The 11496-nt window shown below is 38.0% G+C and overlaps 2 protein-coding genes across 2 annotated transcripts in view; one reads left to right on the top strand and one right to left on the bottom strand.

The window, feature by feature from the left end:
- The window catches only part of LOC109479450, an 8925-nt gene extending 7612 nt beyond the window's left edge, over positions 1–1313 (bottom strand). Inside the window, exon 1 of the mRNA XM_019781415.1 lies at positions 899–1313. Within this exon, the coding sequence (XP_019636974.1) occupies positions 899–1313 (415 nt within the window). The remainder of the gene's footprint in view (positions 1–898) is intronic.
- Positions 1–11496, top strand: part of LOC109479493 (protein REDUCED WALL ACETYLATION 2-like) — an 88658-nt gene that overhangs the window by 51439 nt on the left and 25723 nt on the right. Inside the window, exon 4 of the mRNA XM_019781459.1 lies at positions 2263–2407. The gene's annotated coding sequence lies outside the window, so the exon portion shown is untranslated. The remainder of the gene's footprint in view (positions 1–2262; positions 2408–11496) is intronic.

Raw genomic sequence — 11496 nt, 5'->3', positions numbered from 1 at the left:
AAGCAAAATCAAGACAAATTTTGATATTGAATAAGTTTGAAAGATAACTTCGGGGAAATGGCCATGTTCTAAGTCAGATAGACCATGGGCTTGGGCTCGTTTACTGGGATATAGTGTTGCCCACCCACTCGGGGACTGCCTGACACCCTCGGCTATCGCCTCGGGAGTCAGGCAGTCCCCTTGTGGGCGGAGCAACACTATATCCCAGTAAACTCGCCTGGCCCATGGTCTATCTATTACTTAGCGTAAATCTATTTAGTTGGGATTTACGGTTGGTGATATTCAAGATGGTGACAACAAACTCTAAAAACACAATCATCAAAAATCCAAAAATGTCGGTTATTTTTAACTATTTTTGTGTTGTAAAATCAAGAATGAAATACAAGTGATAACTGATATTCTTATGGTTTTAAAATAAATCAAAGTAATTTTTCGTAAATTGAATAAAACATTTACCATTTTTAAGACTTCTACACATTTAGTGAAAGAAACAAAATTAAGCACAAGTCTACAATTGACGCACATTACGATATTTTACTTTGGCATCAGGGAGCAGGAGCCAAAAATATATGTTTTTTTATTTCATTGGTGAAAATACCCCCCCCCCTACATTACTGAAGGAAATTATTGGCCATCCTCCCCCAAACTGAATTGCAGATCACCTGGCTTTAATATCTCTGCATTTGTACATTTTTATCAACCTACGAAGACTGTGTAGATTATTTCATTTGCCAATATGCTGACTTAAGGAAATTTAAAACGAACTGCAAACTCTAATTACTCTCCATCCGAAAAAAAAGCTACAGTGAGCACATGTTTACAAGTTTACAGAATATTTCGATTATGATATCATGGAGCAAGAGCCCAAGATTTGTATTTCATATTTTTGTCAACGTACCAAGACTGGAGATGCGGTTGTCATCAAGATATAGATTGGAGACCAATGGGAGACCTCGGAAAGCTCCTGGCTGGACCCTGGAAACGTTGGACTCTCGGATTTGGAGCATCCATACGTCTGGGCTGTTGGGGAAAGACCCCTTTAAAATCACCGGAGAACGGAGATGTTTGATGAAGATCGAGACGGTGGCTTTGTCGAAGTCGGTTGGTATGGTGTCGAGACATTCGGGGAAGCTGTACTTCCCCCCGTATCCAATCCAACTGCACGAAGATCCCCCCCGAATTCTATATGGGCAGCGGCAGATGACGCGTTTTTCATGGGTGGTGCAGCGACAGTTGTCCGGGCCCCGTGAAGCTGGTGCGGATATGAGAAGTAGATGATTGGAAATCACTAGTAGTAAGCAGAGCAGCGCCATGTTTCGAACCATCGCAGTCGCGGATTTGTATGTCCTTCGCTGCAATACGTATTGGGCGTTTTGTTAATGCGCCCAGCCTGATTGTCTACTGTGTTGGATTAAGCATGCAATATCCTTGAATTAATCTTTAATATTCAACACTTCGGCAAAGCACTGGGAAATTAATCAGACCACTTATAGATTGTGTCTCTTTGATCCTAGCTCTCAGTGATTGAGAGTATGCCATACATGTACTGATGAAAAAATACTGAAAGTTGAAAGGAATTCTTCCTCCATCTTGCCTATAGGAGACTCATTTCCAGTCATATTGTACCTAACATTATTTGCTCAATGTTTGGTTAGAAATTACTAGAAGCATACTACTTTGTTTTTATGGTAAGACAAAAGAATTAAAGTTTAAACTTTAGTTAGTACTTAGTTAGTTAGTACTTATAAATTTATTTAGCAGGAGATTGAAGATAGGAAACAAGAGAACCTTTACTGGAACCTTTCCAGAACCTCTATCATTTCTGTCAGTCTTCTCTTAATCTATGCATGTGGAAATAACTAAGGACACACACAAGCAAACACACCATCAGACACAGGTAAAACAAAACCTCCATATACAAACTTCCCCATGTCTCAATGTCTAAAGCGAAAAGGGTGTTTTATCCCTCTGAAAAAGTGGAAATATTTTTTTTTTTTATTCATAAAAACATAAAGACATAACAAGGACAGTGTGACGCTGCACTCAAGTTAACAACTTATATTAACAGCGCCACACACAAAAAAGGTACAATTAACGTTTAAATATACAAAGTTGACATGTGCGCCGTAGTCCCACCACCCCAAGACATTAAAATATTAAATTAAATGCTAACAGAGCTATTTGAAAGATAAGATTACATGTTTGGCTTTTGGCATGATGTTGCCGTCTTGATTTACACTTTTCTTTATTATGTTTCTTCAGGGTCAGCTGCACTTTTCACTGGGAAAGGAAATAAGTGTAAAGACTGCTGGGTTGAGGTAGCAAATGCTACATCCAAGCTGGTAGCTGATTTGATGACTCCACTGTAGCACAGCAAGCCAAGACATTCCTGCATATAACTGCAAAGGTAAGAATCAACTTTTTATAAAAGTATGTAACATTACATGTATTCTGTGAGAAATACACTCAGGTAAGTTTGGCATTAGAGACACAGTCAAAGGCGTGTGTTTGTGTGTGTGTGTGAGTGTGTGAGTGCGTGTGTGTGTGCATGCGTGTGTGTACATGTGCGTGTGTGTGTGCGTGTGTGTGGAAATGTAATTAATATCAGTATAATTCAAAATTGAACGTGACATTCAATCACTCACTCTTAGTGTGTTCTTAGTTTAGTGAAGTATTGTAAGAGATCCCAAATATGCAAATCACCAGACCGAGTCTGAAATCCTTCTTTTATATCCTGGGTGTAGAATTTCTTGCCTTATTATTCATTCACACAAATAGTCAGAGTCTGTTAAATATGCATGTGCTATTCTTGAAGTCAACCCAAAGTTACAATTTTAAACCAAGTAGCTTCACATTTGATTCATTATTTCTTATGACATTCCCATGTCTAGCAGTCATCAAGTTTTGTACCACTGCAGAATAATTTTCCTCAGTAAAGGTTCTCCATTACATTATACCAATTGATTGTAATATGATTGTTGCAGATTGCATGACGTCAAGATGTTCATGTAGTAGGCATTCGTCAGTCTTAAAAGATGTACTTCATTCTACACCCTATACTTATTCTTAGTTTTGCATTTAAAACGTCTCAGTTCTGAATTTTTTAGATGTTCAAATCATAAATACTTTAGTATACAACATAAAGCAGGTTCCTTCCAGCCTGTGGGGTAGCATAACTATAGTTTAATCAATGAATTTGACAGTGGTTAACTTTATGTAGGAATAGAAGACATGCATCAAGTACCAGATTACACAGTGCCGTCCCAATAAACTACGCTAACATCCGCTTTATCGATCCACGGAACACGGCAAGGCAAGAGTCAATAGATTCAATTTCGATAAACATCGTTTGGGTCAAAAGGTGACCCGAATCTCTAAAACTTTCATTTTCTTTTCCTTTCAAGTTCACTTGGGGAGCAGTACGGGATTGACTTGGGTGGCCATGGGTTCATTGGATGGGGCAGTGCACAGATGCAGTTACAGATAGGAGTAGTGTAATGTGCCGGGGGAGTCAGCTACTTGGAAAATGATGTAATGCCCCAGTAACTAGTACTACTACTAGACTATCTTCTAGTCAGTATGCACACGTACATATGCGTATGCTATATTCTACTTGTAGTCAGTACATACATGTACGCATGGGCCACATCAATTTAATTTCCCGGTTATGGGAATTTTTGCCGGAAAAAATGGAACTAGTAGGCAAAAAGGAAACACTTGAGTGCATTTGCTATACAGGGTGGCCAGCCGCTATACAGTGCACTCTTACAAAGTAGGCCCTCTCTTTTGATATGCTTTATTTCAACCTTATGCTTTTAGTAATAATAAGCTCATAAGTCAATATATAACATTCAGGAAAAAAGTTCAAGCCTTTCATGTGGGAATTGAACTCTTCTATTATTGCAAATTTTCCATTTTCGTGACAGAATTTGAGTGGATGCTCTTGAGCTCCGAGCCAATAGATTTTGTCAGCAAGTTGCTCGAGAATCAATGTGGTAGCTCCTTGAAGCACCACTTTTGTGAAAGGTTAACACGCCTGACACTGGCCAATGGCATTGATGGAGACACATGCGCTGGCCACCTGCCATTCGTTATAACCCTGTATTCCTCCATCGATTGAAAGCTGAAGACTGATTGGCAGTTGGATAGTGATTGATTGTAGCCGGGGGCGGGTGTTTGAAGAAGATTCATCGATGCGACATCACCTATACTTCACCTTCTAGAAGAATGCAAGTTCAAGCATCTTTTAGCTTTGACAAAGATATACTGTCTTAAAACCCTTGTCCTGCGGGACCCATATATATATGGGTTGCACATACAGTACCATCTATGATAGCGCCCCGTATATGTACTATTTGCGGGTATTTCTCGTGCAACGCATCACACCGCAGCAAAATGCAATGAATGCGGAAGTAACTACGCCACCGCAGGGCAAAACAAGTCAAGTGCCTGTGACCTGATTAAAACATGAAATTATATTGTGTAAAAATTGCCAGCAGGACAAGGGTTAAATTGTAACTTTAGGCAGTTGTTTTCAAATATGTACCTTGCTTGCTTGCACATCCTACAATTTTTAGGTGTTGAAGCGAGTCACCTTGGTGTCCTTAACTCTAGAAATCTCCATAGGGCTAAAACTGTGTTCTAGTACAGTCTTGATCTTTGATTACTTGTTCTCAAGGTTAATACAAGGATAAAGTGCTGTCAACATCGTGGCTTGGTCAAGGTCGTCTAAGTATAACTTCCGCACATTGATCGTATTTCAATGGATCTTAGATGTTAAATGAATCATAATACTGTAAATCACTTTATGTTCACAGTAGCAAAAGTTCACAGTCTGAGAAAAATGGACATGTTCACGGAACTATATTTTCATGGTTGCGACAGTTGCAGGAAAAATATAGTCCAGGAATTATTTGTTAACTGTAATGATAAGTTCACGGTATAGAAGTGACAGTGAAAACTGTGAGCATAAAAGTACTGTGAAAAAATCAGGAATTACAGTAGTCATTATTGTATGATAGTACATGTAGTTCTACTGTACTGCAAAATTGTTTGAACTGCTGGCTTTAAACACAGAAGAAAAAAACGCCCTTTCCCTTCAACTGTAGTGTAGACTCGAATAAACCCATCGCAAAGATAAATACACCTACAGTACATGTACCTTACCGAACACTGCCTAAAATAATGTGTCCAAGAAAACAAGTGTCAGAAGTCATTAAGATTACATTTTTGTAGACAATTTGAAAGTCTAACTCCATGTTGTTACAAGGATGAAATAGAAAAGTTTTCACATGTTTGATTGGAACCAAAAGGTGCCCAATTTTGTCTTGTGAGATCTAATGTCTTGAAAAATGAAACTGAGAATGATTCTTGACAATTGAACATCTATAACTGTCACCAATTCTAATGCAACTGTTTTTCATCAATTTTTCTCAAAGGTCAATAATATAAAAACATCCGTCATATTGGAAACAATTATTTGATATCTTGTCTTGTTTAAAGTAATTATGTCAAGACTTCCCCAAGGATTTTTACATTTAGTATCAGAATTAATTTGTTGCAAACCTTCTTGGTAACAATTTTCACTCGTGGTTATACTGTGAGGCTGCACAATTTATTTCCATGTCTTTTTGCTATTTTTTTTAGATATAATTTCACAGTGTGCTAGAAGTAAAACTTGTATCTGACAACTGGAAATAATTTCTGTATGATTGTGTATCTGTCTAGCTGGTATTGGAGTACTGCTTCTTGCCGCTATATATAGCCAATGTAGGTGGCGCTTTTGTGACAAAAACACCCAGTGATGAACTAGGACGAGGGGGGATACAAACTTAGCCATGTTTGGGGTTGGGTTCTTGCTGCAAAAGCACCACCTACATTGGCAGAAGCAGAACTCCAGTCAGAAGCTCTGAGGAAGATGTCTGATAGACAAAGAATTATAAGCAGGTGAGAGATCTATAGACATGGACTGATGCATTACTGGTTGCCCAAAAGAAAATATATCTGACTATATTCATTCCTTAAAAGAGAGTAAAATGAGACAGCCTTTTTCTTAGAGTTATACTCTTTTTTTCATATAATATCCAGTTCAGTATTACTTTTCAAATTTGATAACCATTAGATTATATTACTGTATTACTTGTTCCAATTAACAGATTCATATCAAATGTATAAGTATTTTGAGAAGCATCATGAATGTAGTGCCCTGTTACAACTCCATTTCAGCATAATAGAAAACTAGACAAGAAACGACACAAAGAAACAATATCCGCAAATAATAAGTCAGCGAAAGATGAGAAGGATTCTGATTGGTTATGGGGGTGTTGCCGAATGGTTATGAGTCACAAAGAGGTCGCTACAACTGCCCCGACCTTGCACCTAATCACAGAGAGGATTCTGGGAACATTGCCAAGGTCACGACCTTGTATTCCCGAGGGGAATGTACATTTGTATCCCCGGAAGCCTGAGGTGTAAAGTGACAATGTAGAACAGGTTTTCGGTGACATTATAGATCGTTCTGCCCAGTATACTTGTTGAGTGTTAGCTTTTGATAAGGTTTTGTGTGTAAAAGGGGAAATTTAGTCATAATTATTGGAAAGGAAGTGCAATTTTTCAGTCATCGACACTCTATTAAACCAAAGGGCAAAGAAATTGGTTGAAATGTTATATTTTATTAATGATAATAAAGTTGTTTGATTGGAAGGTAGTATGTAGGTTTAGATGCTTGTTCAGATCATTGTTCACATACATAGTTTTGTAACTTAGGTTACTTACAAGTTACATAGATGTCTACCATGGGCAAAATTCAGGATTTGGCTTTTGATATCAAAGAAAAGTGTACTTGTCATGGGATTGCAAAAAAAAACATCAGTAGAATTCCAAAATTTCCTATGTCTTGGTTGATTCTTGGTTAAATGATGAGACTCTTCATGCCAAAACATAGTTTTGATGATTTTTTTCTAAATATAGAAAAATTTTCTTACTGAGGAAAAATGAATGGAGTAAAATGATTATAAGATTCTTTAACAATGCCTTTGAAGGATGACTTGATCCTCAGAAGGTCAGACAGAGGTCAAACAGCACCCCAGGGAATTCTGGGAATGACCGTCATCTCCTCTCTGATTGGATCAATATTTGGTAGTTTGAAATAATCAAGGTAAGGTGCAATTGGAGCATGTTGAGTGATGGGAAGATTACGGCAGTTCGTTAACCCTAGGCTCTTAGGATCCCGAACAGGAAATAAAGTCGAAAAATGGCGGGAGTGACTGAATTAGAGTGATTCTCACCCAATAATGTGTGGCCTGAAGTTGGAGCCATTCAATCCAGTACGCAATGAAGCCTAGTTTAGGCCACGCCAATTTAATTTCTTGGGTAACAGATTCGCCCGCTTCATTTTTTTCTGATTTGCAAATAAAAATTCAGAATCAACTGCAAAATGCTCATATTTTGCCCTGAACAGTTGAAAACAGTCCTTTTCTTCCTAGTTGTTACAGTTATTCCATCTTTCAATGCAATGATATCATTAAAAGTTCAAAATTCATTGTTTAAATTTTGAACCAGCCTGGTGTGTTGACTTCATGGCTCCTATTGTACCATTTTGGGCCATAATAGGATGCCTAAGCCTGTTTTTATTTTTATTTTTTTTTCGCCCGCCCGCTCCATTATTTTTCTAGAAAAATCCGTTAACCAAGAAATTAAATTGGTGTGACCTTAAGGATGGAAAACAGTTTTATATCCCAGAAGCTTTTACTTAGCATTGAGATAGATTAATGTTACTGTGTTAGGTTGGAATGTACCACAAAAAGTTTGTCTCCACACATGATAATTTGTCAGAAAAAAAAGAAGTGACCTCTATCGAGTCGTAGCTCTCTGAAGAGCTAATCTTCCACTGGTCGTGACAGAGAAGACAGATGCTATGTACAGTATTTACAGGTTCATTGTACTGTGAAAATTTGTGAAAATCTTTTTTTCGACAAGCAGAATGAACAGTGGACCACGGCTTGACGTCCCATCCTAAGGTCTGCAACCTTTTTACAGTTAGCGCGCATGTCTGGTGAGGGACAACAGCCGGGATTCAAACCCCCAACCTCTTGTTCCGGAGGCAGGGTCTCTACCCACTGGACTGTGCACGCTACTAGAAAGAATTCAAGGAAAAAAAAATATATGCCATACATGTATCCACTCATTACAATTGCTTTGTAAGAAATTCTAGTAGTCCATATGTCAGAGTAATAATAATACATGTACCACCCCAATGCAGTTTTCACTACCCTGTCCTTGGTGCTGAAATGTGTTGTTAACCATCATTTCAAAATTGGTGATGAACAACTCAAGATTTCCATCAGCTATAACGATATAACCTCGGTGCCTTACCCAGCCTTATTGGCACTTAGCGACCATCTGATTACGTTCACTGTACACCATCACAGATTACCTCACACACACTTTTTTTTACATCTATGGCTAGTCAGTATTAGCATGTTCAACATTAGCAATACCAGTAGCAGGGCTGGACATACTGGGTGAAAAATCGGAGCTGCGCACCCAGTTTTTTTCTCTGTGTGCCCCCAAATATTTCCTTAGGTTTCTTAGATATTAAATTTATACTTCTATGAAGCATATTTATGACATCTAGTCAGAAAAATTATAAAATCTTTTCATTTTGTTGCTAAAGATTATATTATATGGTATGTACTACTGGAAATATGTGGTGCACCCAAAATTTTTTTGGTGCACCTAATTTTTTTGGTTAGGTGCACCAGAGCACCTAATAAAAAAAATGAATTTCGATCCCTGATGGTGCACCCCCCAATTTTTTGTGCCCAATTTTTTTCCAAAAATGAATTTCGAGCCCTGAAAAGTGAGCCATTTTACAGATTGTTGCAGCTTATTCAAAATCTACTTTTTGGCTACAAATTACGGCATAAGCTGGCAGATGCCTAGTGGTTGTAAGCAGCTGGCTCAAGAGATATGTAACTAGAGAGACATAGCAATTAGAGAAGACATGTGCAGACGACGGGAGAGCATGCACGTCATTAATATCTCACATGTCAGGTGTGTAGTGCCCTCTCTACCTTAATGATGCCTATATTCGGAGTCAATTGAATGCAATGTTCTGGTGCCACAGTTGCAGTTTTGCATGGGCTGTTCTCGACGTTTTATAAGATGCCGGGTTTAAATGTCACATGTCATGAATACGGGGAGGTTTTCGAGTATAGGTTGGAGGAAAAATAGGAGCTGCGACAGGTTTGGAAGAATCGATTCAATATCTGATGGAAAGGTTTACATTCACGTGTCCAGGTGGGTTGTTGTTACTCTGTGCATATGTTATTTCTGAGTAAATTATTGCTTATTTGCTTATGACAAACATTTGTATTTGATTGCGTTAAGGTTCCAGAAGCAATGGAAAGCAACAGTTTTGGAATCACAAGGTTCAGGGTTTGAATCCCTCTTTTCGGAAAGGAATAGTCTTGGGATTGCAAGGTTTCAGGTTTGAATCCGTCTTTTCAGATAGCGATAGTTTTGGGATCGCAAGGTTTAGGGTTTGAATCAATCTTATCTTTTTTCTGTGTCTGCTATGAGAAAGCTGAAAGAATATGTCCTTGAATAGGATGTGATGGCCAAGAGAGGTTCTACCGGTATGTGGTCTTCTATAGTCTTTTTACTTCCACTATAGCCGGGGTTAGTCATAGATTAAGCCACTTGGAGACCAAAAGAAGTATTACAAATTTAGTTTAAAAAACAACAACCAAAACTACCTTAGTGAGGGCTAGACATCCACGTAATAAGATTCACCCAAAAAAATAGTTACAGTTGCAGCAACTGGATATGATTTTTAGAAACGGTCAGACCATCAAACATGACCGTTTCCAAAATCATATCCAGTTGGTTGAGTAACTGTTTTTTTGCGAAACCAAAACTAGTTTTAGTTATTCTGAACCAGAGTGCGTCAGATATTGCTGTAACTGCGTTGTATTTTCGTAGAGTCCAGTGGACGCTTTTTATACTTCCACTATAGTCAGAATTACTCATAAATTAAGTATGTACTGCAAGAAAAGAAGTATGTGCTGCAAGAATTTGGTTTAAAATTAGTTTTAGTTATTCTGACCATAGTGTATCAGGTATTGCTGTAACTGCGTTGTAGAGTCCATGCTTCATTAATAATCCGTCAGCGCAGGCCAGGCCCCAGTAGGGAGGCTGTTTAGTCTCCCAGAATGTGCTACTAATGAGGCATGGCTCCAACAGATCCCACGGGAGGCATAAGATGTGCTGACAGAGATTTGCGCTAGTCTCTCATGAAGTGCTGAGAAGAATATTTTATGCAAAAGAACGTCCTTTCATCCTCTTTGTACTGGAATTTCAGCCCTGTCCGCTAGTAACTTGTTTGTAACGAAAAAAATTGTTCAAATCTTTAGAGACACTGAAAATGTGATCTTTATTGCGCTAGCCTCTGATGAAATGAAGCAAAGAGTATTTTATGCAAAAGAATGTCCTTTCATCCTTTTTGTGCTGGAATTTTAGACTTGAATTCTAGACACGATTTGTTTCCTACAATTGTAAATTGGTTAAAACCAAATCAAACGGTTTTCAATTTCTTGAGAGACACTGAGAAAATCTCATCTTTTTTGCTGACAGGTTTAAGTTAGCCTGTAAGAAGTGCACTGAAAAATAAGAGTGTCCTTTCATCCTTTTGGAACTGGAATTTCAGACATGTCTGGTAGTATTTGTTCAAGAATTGATCAAGACCAAATCAAAAACACTTTTCCATGACTTGAGGGACACTGCAAAAATGCAATGTTAATTGCTCTCAGAGATTTGCACGGAATAATATTCTATGCAAAAGAAGTCTTCTTCCATCCTCTTTGTACTGGAATTTTTGGCTTGTCCAGCAGTATTTGTTTCTAAAGTCAGTTGAGACCAAATCAAACCATTTTCCAATTGACTTGATGAACACACGTAACAAAAATTTGATGTTTGTGCTCTATGACTTAAGCTTCAGGCAAGAATTGTTTTATACAACTTGAATGTTGCGACTGCTTCATGCAGTGGTTTAGTGGCAAGCAACAATGCTTTTACTTTTAGATAAAAAAGGTTTAGGGTTTGAATCCCACTTTTCTTATCATATTTCTGTGTCTGCTACAAGTTTGCTGAAGGAACATGTCCTTGAATAAAGAGGAATATTTGAGAAATGCGATGACCTAAAAAGCTTGGTGACCTATATCTTTGGGAGTGAAATGTGTTGACTCAAGGGAAATCACTGTACTCTTGACCACATTACCCTGTATTAACCCTAGGCCACACCAATTTAATTTGTTGTTTCTCGGATTCGCCTCTTCATTTTTTCCTGATTTGCAAAAAAAAAAAATTCAGAATCAACTGCAAAATGCTCATATTTTGCCCTGAACAGTTGAAAACAGTCCTTTTCTTCCTAGTCGTTACAGTTATTCCATCTCTCAATGCAGTGGTATCATTAGAAGTTCAAAATTCATTTTTAAA

Source organism: Branchiostoma belcheri, unplaced genomic scaffold (genome assembly GCF_001625305.1).
Source record: "Branchiostoma belcheri isolate BF01 breed outbred unplaced genomic scaffold, Haploidv18h27 scaffold49, whole genome shotgun sequence".
Classification (NCBI taxonomy): Eukaryota; Metazoa; Chordata; class Leptocardii; order Amphioxiformes; family Branchiostomatidae; genus Branchiostoma; species Branchiostoma belcheri.
Note: the sequence above shows the minus strand (reverse complement) of the source record. Positions and strands in the feature narration are given on the sequence as shown.